We start from the raw sequence: 19,070 nt of genomic DNA, 5'->3' as shown, positions 1-19,070 counted from the left end.
GGATTGTAATCTCAAATTTGTGTTCTGGAACGTGCGTGGGCTGAACTCGAGGCCCAGGCGCACGGCCGTTTGTTCCATGATCTCATCTGTGTCCCCCATGATTGTCTACTTGAGTGAGACTAAGCTTGCTGTGGTCACCCTCACTATCGTCTCTAAGATCCTTGGCCCCTGTTCGGGGACTTCTTCCTTCCCGCATCTGGGACACGCGGCGGCATCCTAGTCGCTTGGCGACGCTCCGAGATCACCCTCTCTAGGCCAGAGATCGGCGACTACCATGTGTCCGCCCTAGTTACCTCGCTCGCTGGTGGGCAGCATTGGTGGCTCACTGCCGTATGTGGCCCTCAGGACGATGACGCCAAGGTGGAGTTCCTCGCTGAACTGCACAGCTTTTGGCTCACTTGTGCAGGCCCCTGGATTGTTGGAGGCGACTTCAACATGATCCTTTCCTCAGTCGATAAGAATAATAGACGCTTGCATCACCGCTCCAGGAACCGTTTCCGTCGCTTCGTCGCCGACATGGAGTTTCATGACATCTACCTCCATGGTTGTAGATATACTTGGTCTAATGAGCAGGACAACCCCACCCTCGTCCGCAACGACAGGGTCCTCTGCATGCCTAGTCGGGAGGCCAGCCAGCCACACTGTCTTCTCCGATGCCTTGCCACCGTGATCTCTGATCACGCGCCGCTTCTGGTGGATTGTACTCAGCACCCCGGCAACCACAAACGATTTCAATTTGAGCGGATTTCGATTAAGATTGATGGCTTCCATGATGTTGTTGCCGCTAACTGGCATGCCGAGCCGCCCGATCCGGACCCCTTCCGCTGCCTATACCAGCGCCTGAAGTACACGGCCTGCCACCTCCAAAGTTGGACTGCATGACGCATCGGCCAGGTGTCCCTCCAGCTTCTGGTCGCGCGGGAGCTTATCGCTCGCCTGGACGTGGCGCAGGACTCCCGACCCCTCTCCCTGTTGGAGGCTTGGTTGCGCAAGAATCTAAAGCTCAAGTACCTCGGACTCACCTCGCTTGAGCGTTCAATTGCCCGGCAACGTGTCCACCTTTCTTGGCTCCGCAACGGGGACACCAACTCGACATTCCTCAAGATCCATGCTTCCCACCGCCATCAAAAGAACCACATTCTGCAGCTGCGTGTTGGCGACGACCTGGTCCCTGACGAGGTTGGAATGGCCGAGGCTGTGTTCCATCACTTCGCTGGCATACTTAGCATGGCGGACACACGGCACTCTACATTGGCCTTTGAGGCTTTTGACGATCGCCGCTTCGATCTATCGGCGCCGGAGGTCCCTTTCTCCGAGGCCGAGATTTGGGAGGCGGCCAAGAAACTCCCGTCCGGGAAGGCGCTGGGGGCCCGATGGCTTCACCTCGGAGTTCCTCTGTGCGTGCTATGATATCATCAAGGACATAGGTGACGTGTTCGATAAGCTTTACCATCAAAATCGCATGGGGTTTCAAAAGCTTAACGAGGCTCCCATTACCCTCCTCTCGAAGAAGCCCGATGCCGCCTCACTCGCGGACTACAGACCGATCAGCCTTATCCACCTCTTGGCCAAGCTCTTCGCCAAGGTTTTGTCGCTTCGTCTTGCCCCTCACCTTGGCACGATGGTGTCCACCAATCAGAGTGCTTTCATCACGGGACGCAGTATCCATGATAATTTCATCCTCGTCCAGCAGACCGCCCGAAAACTGCATAACTTGAAGGTCCCGCACGTGCTGCTCAAGCTCGACATCGTGCGTGCGTTCGACTCCGTCTCGTGGCCTATTCTTCTCTAGATCCTCCGTCATCTTGGCTTGGTCCGCGGTGGTGCGAGTGGATTTCGATCCTGCTCTCTACCGCTAAGACGCGCATCCTGGTTAATGGAAACCCCGGCCCTCCCATCTGCCACGAGAAAGGCCTCCGGCAAGGCGACCCAGTCTCCCCCATGCTCTTCACCTTGGTTATTGATGCGCTCAACTCGCTACTCCAGGATGCTGTCAGGACAGGCGTCCTTCGACGCCTCACCGAGCGACGGATGGCCTTGAGTATTTCCCTCTATGCTGACGACGTGGTCATCTTTTGCCACCTAGATCCTTATGAGCTCCAGGTTGTTCAGGAGCTGCTTCGGGTCTTCGGGTCTGCCTCCAGCCTCCACACGAACTTCTTGAAGTGCTCAGCCACGCCGATCCAGTGCACAACAGCGCAGGCTGAGCAGATCGAGAGAGCACTGTCTTTCCCGATCACGCACTTTCCGATCACCTATCTTGGCATCCCCCTCTCAATCCGGAAAGTCTCCGCGGCAGCGCTTATTGCCTCTGGTGGAGCGCCTCCCTTCTTTCGCGAGGGGAGAGATTGGCCTTCGTTTGGCACGTGCTCGCCGTGATGCCAACGCACCTGCTCATGGCCATCGCCATTCGACCTACTATCCATAAGAAGATCAACCGCATTATGCGCGACTTCCTTTGTCATGGCAATAATGATCCCTCTGGTGGAGGCTGCCTGGTCAGTTGGCGCAAAGTTTGCCGGCCACTGGAGTTTGGCGGATTGGGTATCCGGGACTTGCAGCGCACAGGCATCGCCCTTCACGCACGTTGGCGCTCAAGGCCACGGACAACTCTAGGCCATGGAAGCATCTTCACTCTCGTTCGACGCCGAGGTTCAGGCCATCTTCGACGCGTCCACCCCGTGGACCCTCGGGGACGGCAACTCTTGCTTGTTTTGGGCGGACCGATGGATAGGGGCCAATCCATCGCTGACCTTGCTCCGGCTGTGCTTGCTCTGGTCCCCAAACGCCGCATGAGGACGAGAACTGTTGCCCAGGGGCTGCACGACAGGTCTTGGATTCAGGACATTCTGGGTGCCATGGGACCCGTGGCCATGGTGCAGTATGTCGAGCTCTTGTGTACCTTGCAACAGATCACCCTCTCCCCCAACCCTGATTCCCTTAGATGGCACTGGACGGACTCCGGAATTTAATCTGCGAGGTCTTGCTACCACGCCATGTTCATCGGCTCGACGACCGCGCCACACTGGAGGCTCACCTGGCGCACGTGGGCTCCTTTATGCATACGGTTCTTCGCTTGGCTGGCTGGCCTGGACCGCTGCTGGACGGCCGCCCGGCTCGCGCGCCATGGCCTGCCACACAACGATCTATGTGTGCTTTGCGATCAGGAGTTGGAGACCATTGATCACTTGTTCATCCATTGCCCATTCTCCAAGATCATCTTGCATGAGATCTTTGCCTGGTGTCGTGCCCCTATCCACCCACCCCAAGACCCCCAGACTTGCTTCCTCAACTGGTGGGCGGCTGTCGTCACGACTGCGCCTGCTGCTATGCGCAAGGGTTTGTCCTCCCTTGTGCTGCTATCTGCCTGGTCCATCTGGCGCCATCGTAACGCCTGCATCTTTGACAATGCCACCCCCTCCACCCACCTGCTGCTTCAGGCCATCAAGGATGACGCGCGCGCCTGGGCCACTGCTGGAGTGAAGTATATAGCTAGTTTCATGCCGCCTTGATCCTTTGGGCTGAGCATTCCCGTGTTCTGCTCCTGTAACTCCCCTCTACGTCTAGCCATGCGTATGTCGAGAGGTGTTACCCCCTGTAACCTATACGCTGTTGTTCTCTCCTACCTATCAATGGAATGATACACAATTTTGCATATTCACGAAAAAAAATCCACCTATGTATTCTAATTAATGATCTCAAAGCAATACCTCAGACAGAGATTTCAAAAGAAGTGGATATGGCTGTACCACATCACTGGAAAATACAACTAGTGTAATGATAGTTTTATTCCATAGTTAATACAGATGTTACTTTTGTTTGCACAGAGACCTAATCAACCCAAAATTATGAAAGAACTGTAAATCTATTGGTTCATAAGTGAAGTGTTTTCCAACAAATGCAGCAATTTACAGTAAAGATCGAGTTGAAGCCGGCAGAAATTTCTTGAGAAATCATTAGACCAACAGCAGTACAAATTTACACTGCAAGCAAACTAAACTGACCTGAGTGGGAATATTAGCTGAAACAACAGTTGCAATTTTCACAACCTCTAATACAGACGTAGAACCATCCATCAGAAGCTGAAGAAACAAATAATCATCATAACGTAATCTAAGTTGAAAAAACTAGATCACTCATAGGAGAACACGGAAACATACATGAATATCTGTCACGTCAGTTTCCAACCAAAGGTGTGTTGGAGCCACCCCTAAGTCATTCTGAGGCTGTGACTTCATAAGTCTCACAGAAATGCTACCAAATTCGTTGTTGATCGAGAGGCCATGGTCCTTTGGCAAAAACTTCAGATCTAGCTTGGACATATTGAAGCTAACCTTCCAAAGAACAACTACATTTTAGTGAATGGTAACCCGGCAACCAACTTACATTAAAAAAAATGTAACATGTAACAATTTCAAATGGCAAAACAAAGAGCTGTAGAAGATGCAGAGGTGATGCCAACAATAAATATTTGAAATTGCACCTGGAGTATACAATTGTTATAAACTACAGTACATGTGTTACTCCCTCCGTAAAGAAATATAAGAGCATTTAGATCATCTAAACGCTCTTATGTTTCTTTACAGAGGGAGTACATGTTATATCATATCAGCTCATGATATTTGTTTTGGACACTTCTTAGAGTACTAGCATGTTTTCAATCAAAGAGTCATAGTTAAATGTATTAAGAGGCAGAGCATTGTTTTTCCATGCTAAAATATTACAAGTGGAGAACAGTAGTTAGGTAACTGAAAAACATAAAGAATAACACATCTTAGCCTGGTTGTGCATTCATCAGGAATTTGAATTATCTAGCCTACAAAAATATTGGTGTGTTGCGGAGCTAAGTGAATATAACTAAGAATATTATGGTCTCATCCATTTGGTGGACAAAAGTGGCCTATGCGGGTCTTGTTTAATAATGTCACAAGAAGAAGCTAGAAAACATAGAACTATATATGGAGAAAGACAATGCCCATATATAACAAACAATGGTAAATATCAGTGGTACTGCTGGAAATAAATACAACCTTTTCAGGAATCAAATCGGTCTTCTTATTCAATGACAAAAGCTTGCTCCCCTCGGGTTTGGCAGCTGATTTATTATCCACAGTAGATTCATCCTTCTGATCAGCAACAGTAGAAGTAGAGGGCTTCTTGGTGAATAGTTTTTCTTCCAGGTTCACAACAATTGGACCAGACATCAGATCCAAATTCTTGACTCTAATTCTTTTATCCCTAAAGAGTGTTATAAATAATGTTACAACTGCAAACTACTCAAGTGGATCACATGTATTCAGGCTGAATGGGCCAATATATAGGAGTGCAGGAGATGAGCTAAAGCAAGCCAACTCAATCTGGTATTGACATCACACTACCACACATATACACTCTTAACAAACAATAGTTAAGTTTTTGCTCTTTCACAACAACGAATGATGCAACACATGCAGTTTCTGTAATCGAATGGGTCCCCCGAATATGATCAAAACAGCTAGGGTGGCAATTTAAGCTTCACATAGGCATAGAACAATTGTTATATGACCCTGATTGTTAGCCTTATGATAATTGATTATCCTGAACTTCATTGAACAAAAGTAGACTGAAAATACATTTTCTTTTAGGCTTATCAATAAGTTCTGGGGGTGCAGGAAGTAACTTACGGATAGATAAAACCGCCTTATCTACCGCAGAGTATTACAGGCAAAAGTTGAATCGCAGAAGGTGGTTTCCGAGATTATATTTGTGACTCCTATGGTTCACATGAGTGCATTATGGTTATGTTGCAGTAAGAAGCATTAAAAAGGTACATCAAATAGCAATCAATTGTGTGCGGAGACATGTGATGAAAATAGTAATCAGTTAATCGCCAACAGCTACTACTTCTCAATCAAAACACCTGAGATACTAGCCATCAATGACTAGTTTCCTACTAAAATGACCATACAGTGTCGAGAGTGTTTGCAAAGCATCCCCTTGAGGGGTTACCTCTGATGAAGCTCACACGAGAGTGCTATATCCTCAAGCAAGAAAGAGCTGCAGTCAGTAGTGTCCATAGCTGAAGGGTATTGTCCACTCACCCACCAATCCAATTTGTTAAATGGTGATGAAGAATCATTTTCCGTGCCATCTATCTCTAACGCTTGTAGAAATAAAGGTATCAGGTGTATTTGAACATTAAGAACTGGATGCAGTGCTCCAGATTTAGATAAATCAATCTTAAAGTCCTTGATGCCAAGAGCAGCTTTTGGAGTCTACAGTAAGAAAATGACAAGTTTTCCGTCAAAAGTAATATCACTAAAAAAATTGACAGAGGGAGGAAGGGAGGGAGGTACCTTGAGCCTGAGGTCCACTAGAGAAAGTGATAAAAGGCTGGCAACATTTGTTATAAGCCTCCATTTTGCTTGGCCTTTGGAATTTTCTTTTGGTTTGGGCGATGAGGCTGAGGTTGGCTTGCGCGGGGCAGGTTTCTTTTCGTTTGCAGATTTGGCGGGTTGCCTGAGCACAATGTGCAATTCAGAAATTCGCAGTTGCAGGACTGGGCCTTGAGTTAGTATGGTGAGCCCCAGCTGGGTGAGTGGCTTGCGCAGGCCGAGTCTAATTTCACCGACAGAGATGGACTGGAGCGGTCCCTGCAAAAAGAAGGATTGGCACTGGTTGTGATGAGCAAGTAATAAAATACTACTGTACTACTTACTACAGTAATGATGAAGCAGGGCAGGGCAAGGCAGGGCAGGGCAGGGAGATGCATACTTTAGGAGAGTTAATGGTGATGCCCCTGAGATAATTGAAACCATAGGAGCGGCAGCCGATGGAGAGTTTCGCCATGCGACGGAGCACCCATGCCAGAGCCTTGGCAAACAAGCTGCGTTTGTTTGTTTGTTTGTTAGACATTATACAAGAGAAAAATCCCAAGAAAAGTGAAGAGCAAGTGCAAGAGAGAAGAGCCAAAGGGCATACAGGAGGGCGATACACGAGGCCGTGGCGGCCAAGGCGGCAAGGAGTAGGAGCTTGAGGGTGGAGAGGAGGAGGCCGTAGCGGAGGACGAACTCGAGGGCCTCCCAGGAGACGACGAACCCCACCAGCAGCTGCACGAGGCCGAGCATCATCGCCGCTGCTGCTGCATTCACCACCGTCGCGTGGCCGCATCAAACTGGGAATTCTCCGTGGGGTGGGATGGGGTGGGATTGGCCGTGCGTATGTCGCGGTGGATTGGATCCGATCGACGGGGGGAAGGAGAAGGCGGAGTGGAGGGATCGCAAAGTAAAGTAGTGGTGGAGAGGAGGAGTGGAGAGGAGGTGGTGCGCCATTTCCGGAACAAGCAGAGGAGAGGGAACGGGAAGAACCGAAGAAAAGCCACCGTTATACACACGCACGTCTTCTTCATCTTAACCAAAAAACCCTTCTTTTTTTTTGAAACACAAGACCCTTATACACACGCACGTACACTCGTCTCACGAACGCATGCACGCACGCCCTACCTATGAGCACCTCCTAAAGACTGAGCCGACATATCATCTTGAGGTTAATGAACTCGCCACGAATGTCTTCGTAGTTGACGAGAACGTCTCCCCTCGTGGGCTGTAATATCACTATCCTTATAAACCCAGGCCCATGCGGAGTTCATCGGTCCCATAAGAAGACTTGGATCGTCTTATGGATTAGTGCGACGTTCGAAAACGGGATGAGACTATCATGCGAGGTTTGCAGCAGAAAATCCACACCTCGTGCAAGCAGAATATGAGTTCTGAACGTTGCGGAATAATGCAGTGAAGAATGTGGTGAGGAAGAAGAAGAGGGGGAGACAAGGCTGGGCCCTTGACGGTGATCGAGCTCAGTTCGGACGAGGTGAAGAACGAGGACGACGAGTCGAGCTCCGACATTGACTAAGACAACTTGTGAGTAGTTTGCGGTAGTTTGTAGTCGAAGTATCTTCTTTCTCAAATACGCATGAGTGTGTGTATCATTCATTAGAGAAGGAGGGGAGAGAGACTCTCAAAAGCTCCACGGTGATACAAAATATTTACATGCGGATTTTATTTGGCATCTCCTCGCTCTCTATGCACACTATTCCTGGTCTATCCACACTCCACTTGCTTCCTCGAAGCCATTTATTTCGCCCTTAAACATCTCTGCTTTTGCCGAGAGCCTACCCTCTTCTCGGATTATTTCCGTGATCCTAGCCAGTGATGGGGAAGCCCCGTTGAACGCAATGTCGTTTCGATGTTTCCAGATAATCCACATGCCAAGGAGGCACTTGGCTCACATAGCCCTCCGGTGTCCCGTACTCTAATCCTGCCTGATGCACCAGTCGCTTATAGTCTCAACATGCCTTGGCTCAAACCCTCGTTTGCCGGTGACCGTGCCCATCCAATGCCAAACCTGTCGTGCGAAAACACAGGTGATTAGGAGGTGTTGAATTGTTTCGTCCTGCTGATCACAAAGTGGGCATGCATCCTGATGAGGTAGACGAGGTTTGGCTAGTCTATCAGATGTCTAACATTAGTTCTGGATGGCAAGCCAGGAGAAGAATCGGCACTGCATGGATGCTCTAGTCTTCCAAGTGAACGATGTTGTTGGCGACACTTCGAGGCCCATGAACTTGGCGGCATATGTAGACCTAGCCGAAAAGTGCCCCTCTTTTTCCTAGGCCCGGGAAATCGAATCTTCCACCACCTCAAGTTGCATGGCCGCCACCCTAGGCCATAAGCTGAGAAACTCATCCAATGTCGTAGCCGTGAGGTCCGGTCCAATGTCTCTTGCCCATGTATCATTTGCGGACGCGTCAGAAACTATCGATGTAATCTTATTTTGCGGTGTGTTTGTTGGGATCCGATGAATTATGGGTTTGTCGTCAAATTATTCATTGAAAGTAATTGAGTCTTTTCTGAACTTTATTATGCATGATTGTTATATCTTTGTATTTCTCTCCGATCTATCCATTTGGTTTGGCCAACTAAATTGATTTATCTTCAGTGGGAGAGGTGCTTTGTGATGTATTCAATCTTGCGGTGCTCTATATCCCAGTGACAGAAGGGGACAAGACACGTATTTGTATTATTGCCATTAAGGGTAAAACGACGGGGACTATTCATATTCATTGGGTTTACTTTGTCTACATCGATAATGCCATCTTGCTTAAGGCGTTACTTCGTTTTTCATGAAAGTAATACCATAGATGCATGATTGATAGCAGTCGATTGGTGGAGTAATAGTAGTAGATGCAGACGGAAGTCAGTCTACTTGTATTGGACGTGATGCCTATATACATGATCATTGCCATGAATACGTCATTACTATATGTTTTTCTATCAATTGTCCAACAGTCATTTGTTTACCCATCATATGTTATGTGTTCGAGAAAGAAGCTTCTAGTGAAAACTATGGCCCCCGGGTCTACTTTTATCATATTGCTAGAAAACCAAAAATACTTTGTTGTAATGTTATACTTTTCTTTTTATCTATCTATCACTATCAGAATTAATCCTTGCAAGTAACGAGTTCAAGGGGATTGACAACCCTCTTGCCAGCGGTGGGTGCAAGTATTTTCTTTTATGTGTGTAGGTGATGTCGATGGAAATTTGATTGGTTCTCCTATTGGTTCGATAACCTTGATTCTCACTGAGGGAAATACGTATCTCTATTGTATTGCTTCACCCTTCCTCTTTGGGGAAATCCCAACGCGGTTTATAAATAGCAAGAAGAATTTTTGGTGCCATTGTTGGGGAGACATCATCTAATTCTTATCAGGTCCCTACATACAAACTAGTCCCTCCGTCCCATTATATAAGTGTTCTTTATACTAGTGTAGTGTCAAAAATGTTCTTATATTATGGGACGGAGGGAGTATTATCTACTTGGTCTACTCTTTATTTGCCTCTCTTTTTCATCTCCCTCCACTTCTCTAAAAACAAAAATATTTTCCTTTGTTAGTTTGCTTGTTTGATTGCTTGTCACCATGTCTAGTGCTACTATTCCTCCTCTCTCCCCAGATTTTGAGGTTCTTTACTTCGGACAGAAATAAGGGGAAGTCTAAAGGATGTGTGGTTTAAATAATGGAGTCTTATCGTATTTGTACCATAAAAGGTGATATAAAAATCTTGCTCAGAAACTTTGTGGGGCTCACTATGCCTAATAGACAACTTCTGGATTTTGCTACTAAAGGAAATTTTATTGAAAGTGATGCTAATGTTGCTTATGAAATAATATAGGGGATAGTAGGAACTCCACCCCCACAAAGGGGAATCAGTTATACTCAGTGTGACGTCCGGATAGTTAAGCTACAATAATCCCCTGCTAATGATGCCATGTCACCATGGTTATTGTTGACAAACTCGCGTTGATTAGAAACCGATTCAAATTCAAATTCCAAATCGAGTCAAGTGGTAAAAGTTTTCAAATATTAAACCTAAAATGTTCGGGTGGTGTCAAATAAATTGTAAGTAATTATAGTGGGGAAACCAAACTTTTATGAAATGCTTAAATGCACTAAAATGATTTAAATAGTAGCAAACCTAATTATTTAAATGTCTTTACTAATTAATAAAATATCAAACTAAATTATTTGGGGACTAGACTTTTTTATGACAGTGGACTAAATTGAAAATCTAAATTAGATGCTAAGTATATATTTTATAGAACTAAATTTAAAAAGAAACTAAGCTAAAACAAAAAAAAGAAAACAATAATGCAACAATTTTTTTAAAAGGAACACCCTACCCCTTGGGCAGTTCGTCCCACTAGGCCAACCCTAGGCCGGCCCACCTGTTGAGGCATATCTCTCTCGATGTGGTTTTGGTGATTGATGACAACGTGTTTGCGGACTAATCGTGTGCTTTGAGCATTTCAAAGATTCATCCTTGGCACGAGATGATTTCTTCCCCTCGGAGCGTCATTCAAGATGGTGTAGCTCTTTCGTTTCTTTTTCGGCGGACTAGTTGCGTAGAGGGCACCGTACTATCAAGAGGGGGTCCGCTTTGGTATTGCTTGGGTGGAATCAACACGTACCCATCCGCTTCTCACCCTCTGACGTACACATCCGCTTCTCACCCTCCGAGCCCTTCCGCCTCTATGGAGAGATCTTCTCTCTTCTTGTGGCCTTTGTCTGGTACCCAGTGGTAGTACCGTGGTACCCAGCGGTAGTACCGCTTAGGGGTCACAAGCGGCAATACCGCTCCGCAGCAGTAGTACCGCCGGTGACTCCCCAGCAGTACTACCGATGGCTTGTTAGGTCCCTACCGCATCGATTCGAGGGGTCTTTTTCTGTGTCGGATTGTGCGGTACCTCGCTGCAGTAGTAGTGCGGCAGTACCGCCCATTAGCGGCAGTACCGCCCTTCCACCGCGGCAGTACCACTCGGTTCCCTCTTTCCCTTTACCCTTCTTTCTGCGCGGCAGTACCGCCGAAGGGAGCGGTAGTACCGCTTAACCCAGTGGTAGTACCGCTGTCTCCCGCGGTAGTATCGCCCTCTGCGGGGCTGTTTGGGGGGGGTAACGGTTGGATTGTTCGGTCTTCTTCCCCAAAGTTGACCTACCTCTTCCCCCTCAAGCTCCATTAATGCTCCAAGCTCCATTTTCGCCCGATCTATCTCTCTAGCCAATCAAACTTGTTGATTTGCTCAGGAGTGGTTGAGAAGGCCCCGATCTACACTTCCACCAAGAGTTTTTTTATTCCCCACCTATCCCTAGCGGATCTTGTTACTATTGGGTGTTTGAGCACCCTAGACGGTTGAGGTCACCACGGAGCCATAGTCCATTGTGGTGAAGCTTCGTGGTATGGGAGCCTCCGATTAAGTTGTGGAGATTGCCCCAACCTTGTTTGTAAAGGTCCGGTTGCCGCCTCCAAGGGCAGCAATAGTGGAATCATGGCATCTCGCATTGTGTGAGGGCGTGAGGAGAATACGATGGCCTTAGTGGCTTCTTGGGGAGCATTGTGCCTCCACACCGCTCTAACGGAGACGTACTTCCCCTCAAAAGGAAGGAACTTCGGTAACACATCCTCGTCTTCACCGGATCCACTCTTGGTTATCTCTTACCTTTACTTGTGCAAGCTCATTAGTGTTACTTCTCTTGCTTGCGTGTTTGTTCGTTGTCGTTGCATCATATAGGTTGCTCACCTAGTTGCATATCTAGACAACCTACTTTGATGCAAAGTTTAATTTGGTAAAGAAAAGTAAAAATTGTTAGTTGCCTATTCACCCCCCTCTAGTCAACCATATCGATCCTTTCAATTGGTATGAGAGCCTCGTCTTTTTGCTAAGGACTTTGCCGTCCGAAGAGTATGGTTGATACCGTAGACGGTGTGGAGGAACACTCCGGTGTGAATCCGATCTCGTCTACGGGCGATGGGGGAACCTTGGTCTCTCGTGAGGAGTTCAATGTAGCCTTGGAGACATTGAAAACCTCCATGACGACCGAGGTTGAAAGCATGTTTACTAAATTCATTAAAGGGTTTAAACTATCCACCGCACCGTTAAAAGCGGGTGATCCCACTGACAAGGTGACGGATGCTATCTCCGACAAGGGGGAAGCTAGTAGTGAAAAGGCTCCTTGTTCTAGTGGTAAAAATGGCACCGGCATCTTTGCTCATGTGGAACCACCACTTGTTTATGGTGGACCGGTTCCTTCCACTCATTTGAATCATGCCGGTCCTCCACCTAAGATTGTGAAAAATGAGGACTTTGATTCTTGGGTTTATCGCTTTAAGCGTCATTTAAATCATGTGAACACTAATCTTTGGAGAATCATTGAAGAAGGTTTCCATCCGCATGATCCAAGCAACTTCACTCCTCGAGAAGCCGCGGATAATCAATTCAATGAGAATGCTCTCTTTATCATTCAAGATGCAATTTCACCCAAAGATCTATGATAACCCACAAGTATAGGGGATCAATTGTAGCCTCTTTCGATAAGTAAGAGTGTCGAACCCAACGAGGAGCTAAAGGTAGAACAAATATTCCCTCAAGTTCTATCGACCACCGATACAACTCTACGCACGCTTGACGTTCGCTTTACCTAGAACAAGTATGAAACTAGAAGTACTTTGTAGGTGTTTTTGGGTAAGCTTGCAAGAAAGTAAAGAACACGAAAATAAAAGCTAGGGGCTGTTTAGATAAAGACACAACTAAATTAGTTTTAGTAGAGAGCTTTTGTCAACAAGAAAGTTATTTGTCCCTAGGAAATCGATAACTAGACCGGTAATCATTATTGCAATTTTATTTGAGGGAGAGGCATAAGCTAACATACTTTCTCTACTTGGATCATATGCACTTATGATTGGAACTCTAGCAAGCATCCGTAACTACTAAAGATTCATTAAGGTAAAACCCAACCATAGCATTAAAGTATCAAGTCCCCTTTATCCCATACGCAAACAACCTACTTACTCGGGTCTGTGCTTCTATCACTCACGCCACCCACCATAAGCAAATCATGAACCTACAGCGGGAATTCCTCACGCTTGCGCGACACGGAGAGCACCATAGGACAGCACCAATAATAAAACATACAACTCAAACCAATCTCGATCATCAAATAGCCATTAGGACAAAACAGATCTACTCAAACATCATAGGATAGCCATACATCATTGGGAAATAATATATAGCGTTGAGCACCATGTTTAAGTAGAGATTACAGCGGGTAAGAGAGAGGTTACACCGCTGCATAGAGGGGGGAAGAGTTGGTGATGATGGCGGTGAAGTTGTTGGTGAAGATGGCGGTGATGATGATGGCCCCGGCAGCGCTCCGGCGCCACCGGAAGCAAGGGGGAGAGGGCCCCCCTTCTTCTTCTTCTTCCTTGACCTCCTCCCTAGATGGGAGAAGGGTTTCCCCTCTGGTCCTTGGCTCCCATGGCGTGGGAGAGGCGAGAGCCCGTCCGATATTGGATCTATCTCTCTGTTTCTCTCTGGTTCCATGTTCTCCCCTGGCTCTGTTTCACCGTTTCGTATATATATGGAGATCCGTAACTCCGATTGGCCTGAAACCTTCGCTGTGATTTTTTTTCTGAATATTAGCTTTCTTGCGGCAAAAGAAGAGCGTCAACCGCCTTACGGTGGGCTCACGAGGGTAGGGGGCGCACCCTAAGGGGGGGCGCCCCCCTGCCTCGTGACCACCTCGGGCACTGGTTCGGTTAATTTTCCTTCCGAATTTTCCATATTTTCCAAAAATAAGCTTCATCCGTTTTTACCCCGTTTGGACTCCGTTTGATATGGATATTCCGCGAAACCAAAAACATGCAACAGACAGGAAATGGCACCGGGCACTGGATCAATATGTTAGTCCCAAAAATAATATAAAAAGTTGCCAAAAAGTATATGAAAGTTGAATAATATTGACATGGAACAATAAAAAATTATAGATACGACGGAGATGTATCAATCTACCTCACCTTCGGCCCTTCGCCTTGGCCAAAGATGCATGGCTTTGTGTTGTCTCTCTCTACCGGGGAAGCGCAAGCATTCAACGCTCCAACTATGAAGTAGTGCAAGATGAAGCCGATGAGTTTGCAATGAAATAAGATGAAGAACCTCGTGAGCTTTATCGGAGAGTAACCAAACTCGCGGTCTCACTCCGAGATCACGGGAGCAAGGAAATGGATGAAAATTGGATCAAGCACAAATTCCTCAAGGCAATGATGCCTTACCACAAGGCCATGTCCTCCGTCATTCGTCAAAGGCCGGACTTCCACACTTTGACCTCAAGTGAAGTGTTGGATGAGTTTGTGGCTATGAACATCTTGGACAAGACCGCCGACAATGTGGTGCTTCGTTCTCAAAGGGCAAAGAAGCCCAACCTTGCATTGAAGGCCAAGGTTTGCGTGGAAGAAGAAGAAGAGGAAGAAGAGGAAAGCAACCCCGAAGATACAAAGTATGCCTATCATGAACACATGGCACTTGCTTCAAGGCAATTTTGGAGTAAGAAAAACTCAAGGCCAAACTTCAATAAGAACAACTCAAGTGGCACAAAGAGCAAGCAATGTGTAAGGACTTGCTACAATTGTGTCAATGTGAGTCATTTTGTTGCGGAGTGCCCGTATGAGAAGAGGGAAGACAATGGTGGCAAGCTCATTCGAAAGGACAAAGCCAAGTCTTTCCCCAACAAGAGCAACTTAATCAAGAAAACCCCTCACAAGGCATTGGTGGTTCAAGAGGAGTACCATGAGGATGATGATGATGATGATGATGATGATGATGATGATGAAGATGGTGAGTCGGTTGCCATGGCCTCCGTTGCCATTGCAAAAACTCCACGACTATCTCTCTTTGACTCACCCAATGAGAACATCATCGCCAAGTGCCTCATGGCTAAAGCCACCAACAAGGTAACTCCCAACATCAAAACTACCATCATTAATAATCCTTCCTTGATGGATTGCATTGATGAATGTGAGGGATCTAATGTGGAGGAAAATGAGTTTGAGTCCTTTATGGGTAAACTCAAGGGTAAATCCAAGAAGCATTTTGTTGCTCTCTTGGAACAACTTGGTGAATCCAATGACGTGATCGAGTCTCATGAAGATACCATCTCCAAGATGGAGGGGCATAGTCGTGACTATGTCGATGAGATTTCGGATCTTTCCAATGCTCTTGAGGAAGAGCGTGGTCTTCGTTTGGCTCTTGAGGAGTCACACAACGATGATCATGCTAAGTTAAAGAAAGATTTTGATCATGCTCTCGTGGTTTCTCATGTGCTAAACTCCGAGAAGGCCAAACTTGGGGTTGATCTTGCTAGACTCAAAGAGGAGTTTGATCTACTTGACAAGGCTCACAAGGTCTTGAAGGGTGCTCATGCTAGACTCAAAGAGTCTCATGATCAACTCCAAGTAAAGCTAACCAAGGAGAAAGCCACCTTTCCTCGTATGATATTAATTGATAATGCAAATGCTACTAACCCGTGTTGTGAGCATGTGCATCTTGTTGAGAAGAACGCTAAGCTAAAGGTGCAACTTGAGAAAGGTCTTGTGTCTTGCATACAAGGCGAGAAGAGCCTCAACGACCTCTTGACCAACCAAAAGGGAGTTGTGGCCAAGGAAGGGATTGGGTTCGTGTCCAAGTCCAAGAACGAGAAGAAGAATGACAAGGCCAAACGACCTCCTCCTCTCAAGCAAACCTTTGTGAGGGAGGGTGAGGGTGCTACTAAGGAGAGGGAGAAAACTCCATGAAGGGTAGTGATGCCAAGAAGGGAAACGCTCCCCTTCCCAACAAGGCCGGCGACTTTAACCCTTCTTATGTGTTGTGCCGCGCTAGAGATGGGCATGTTTATGCCAAATTTGTTGGTTCTCCTTATGAGTACATTGAATGGTCTATTTGGGTTCCTAAGACCCTTGTTACTAACATCAAAGGACCCATTACAAAATGGGTACCTAAAACCAAGCATTGATCTATTGTAGGTGTTTGCTTCCGGTGGGGGATCATGGTTGCTCGATAGTGGAGCTACTAATCATATGACCGGAAGCAAGGACTTGGTGGTGGACGTGCAAAAGATTCCATCCATGCCCACCAATGTTGAGTGGGGTGATGCCTCATCTTCTAAGGTATTTGGACTCGGCAAATTTGTCATTTCTCATGATCTTACGATCGAGAAGGTCATGCTTGTTGAGTCCCTTGCATACAATTTACTTTCCGTTCGTCAACTAGCACTCATGGGCTTGCCACTTTCTTTGATATTGATTCCGTGGCCCTCTTGTGGAGCAAGACTTTTAAAGTAGCCTTTGTTGGGCATGTCGAGAACGGTCTCTATGTGATTAACTTTTCGAAGCGACCCACTAAGACCACGACATGCCTAATGGCTAAAGTTGACATGGGATGGCTTTGGCATCGCCGTTTAGCCCACGTCAATATGAGATCTTTGTGTAACGCCCCGAGACCGTTGCGCCAGGTGTCTTCCAGTTATTCGCTGGTGTTGCCATGTCTTTTGCTTGCGTGTTGCATTTCATCATGTGTAACACCCTCGATGCGACTATATCTGCCACATGTCGAGGCACGACTTAGAGACATAATCGCATTGAAGGCATATGTCGCAAGTTAGGCAATCTTCACAACATCCCATGTAATATGAATAATAAAGGGGAGATAACATAGTTGGCTTACACTCGTCACGTCAGTCAAGTACATAAATAGCATTACATCATCCAAACACTCATGGCCCGACTACAGCACCAAAATAAAAGATAACCCAACAAGCGACACGGTCCCGTTCACCCCCAACTGGGCACCACTACTGATCATCGGGAAAGGAAACATAGTAACGTCGAGAGTCTTCGTCGAACTCCCACTTGAGCTCATACGCGTCTCCTGGAGCGGAATCATCAGGCCCTGCATGTGGTGTAATAGTAATCTATGAGCCACAGGGACTCAACAATCTCGCACCCTCGCGATCAAGACTATTTAAGCTTATAGGTATGGCAAGGTAAAAATATGTGGATCTGCAGCAAGCGACTAGCATAATATGGTGGATAACTTATTCGCAAAAGAGAGCGAGAAGAGGAGGCAAAGCACGAGCGAGAAACTAGAGAACAACCTGCGCAAACATTACTCCAACACCGTGTCCACTTCCCGGACTCCGCCGAGAAGAGGCCATCACGGTAACACACTCAGTTGATTCATTTTAATTAATTAAGGTTCAAGTTATCTACAACCGGACATTAACAAATTCCCATCTACCCATAACCGCAGGCACGGCTTTCGAAAGTTCAAATCCCTGCAGGGGAGTCCCAACTTAGCCCATGACAAGATCTCACGGTCAACGAAGGAATAGACCTCCTCCCAAGACGTTCCGATCAGACTCGGTATCTCGGTTACTCAAGACACTTCGACAGGTTAAAACAAGACCAGCAACACCGCCCGAATGTGCCGACAAATCCCGATAGGAGCTGCACATATCTCGTTCTCAGGGCACACTCAGATGAGACTAGCTACGAGTAAAACCAACCCTCAAGTTTCCCCAAGGTGGCCCCGCAGGCAGCTCAGTTCGGACCAACACTCAGAGGGAGCACTGGCCCGGGGGGGGGGGGGTTAAAATAAGATGACCCTCGGGCTCCGGAAACCCAAGGGAAAAAGAGGCTAGGTGGCGAATGGTAACACCAATGTTGGGCATTGCTGGAAAAGCTTTAATCAAGGCGAAATATCAAGGGGTTCCCATTATAACCCAACCGCGTAAGGAACGCAAAATTCGGGAACATAACACCGATATGACGGAAACTAGGGCGGCAAGAGTGGAACAAAACACTAGGCGAGAGGCCGAGCCTTCCACCCTTTACCAAGTGTATAGATGCATTAAGATAACAAGATAATATAATGATATCCCAACAAGTAAATAAATGTTCCAATAGGGAACGACCTCCAATCTTCACCTGCAACTAGCAACGCTATAAGAGGGGCTGAGCAAAGCGGTAACATAGCCAAACAACGGTTTGCTAGGACATGATGGGTTAGAGGTTGACATGGCAATTTAGGAGGCTTGAAAGCAAGTGGTAGGCATCGTAGCACTGGCATAGCAAAAGAGCGAGCAGACTAGCATAGCAAAGATAGTAGTGATTTCAAGGGTATGATCATCTTGCCTGCACAGTTGTCAGAGTTGACTGGAACCTCGAAAGCAAACTCAACGGGCTCCTCGTTAGTGAACTCGTCTCCCGGCTCTACCCAAACAAGACAAACAAGCAACAAGGATACAATCAACCACGTGCAAGAACCAAACAAGACGATGCGATGATGATATGCTATGCGGGATGCGATGCGGGATGCAAAATGCAAGATATGATGGAAATGCATGAACCTGGCCTCAACTTGGAAATCCAAGTGTGCCACTAGAAAGATGAGATTAAAAAGCTTAAAAACGATATAAAGAACGTCGGAATCAGAGTTACGGTTTGGAAATGGCAAGCGATTTAAATATGACACCGGTCTGCGATTTACAGCAAGTAGGCAACTAAATGCAATGAGATGAACATGCTACATCACCCAAACATGACAACAAAATACATGGCAGGGATGCATACAAGATACTTAACAAAAGTCTAGCACTGAGCTACAGCCAATTCATCCAATAACAGGTTCAAACAAGCATGGCAAAA

The 19,070-nt window shown here is 46.8% G+C and overlaps 1 protein-coding gene across 2 annotated transcripts in view; it reads right to left on the bottom strand.

The window, feature by feature from the left end:
- Window positions 1–7,331, bottom strand: part of LOC119285791 (protein ABERRANT POLLEN TRANSMISSION 1-like) — a 39,537-nt gene extending 32,206 nt beyond the window's left edge. The window contains exons 1-7 of one of the 2 annotated variants that reach the window (XM_037565120.1): window positions 6,961–7,331; window positions 6,754–6,865; window positions 6,336–6,632; window positions 5,989–6,254; window positions 5,031–5,238; window positions 4,161–4,334; window positions 4,005–4,082 (exon numbers count right to left, since the gene is read on the bottom strand). In XM_037565120.1, coding sequence (XP_037421017.1) covers window positions 4,005–4,082; window positions 4,161–4,334; window positions 5,031–5,238; window positions 5,989–6,254; window positions 6,336–6,632; window positions 6,754–6,865; window positions 6,961–7,109 — 1,284 coding nt within the window. In that variant the 5' untranslated portion in view covers window positions 7,110–7,331. Of the gene's footprint in view, window positions 1–4,004; window positions 4,083–4,160; window positions 4,335–5,030; window positions 5,239–5,988; window positions 6,255–6,335; window positions 6,633–6,753; window positions 6,866–6,960 lie in introns of those variants that run through there. The other variant, XM_037565121.1, reaches the window with a different exon arrangement.
- Window positions 7,332–19,070: the final 11,739 nt, after the last annotated feature.

This window comes from Triticum dicoccoides, chromosome 4A (assembly GCF_002162155.2).
Source record: "Triticum dicoccoides isolate Atlit2015 ecotype Zavitan chromosome 4A, WEW_v2.0, whole genome shotgun sequence".
Taxonomy (NCBI): domain Eukaryota; kingdom Viridiplantae; phylum Streptophyta; class Magnoliopsida; order Poales; family Poaceae; genus Triticum; species Triticum dicoccoides.
This window is presented reverse-complemented; position numbering and strand designations above follow the sequence as displayed.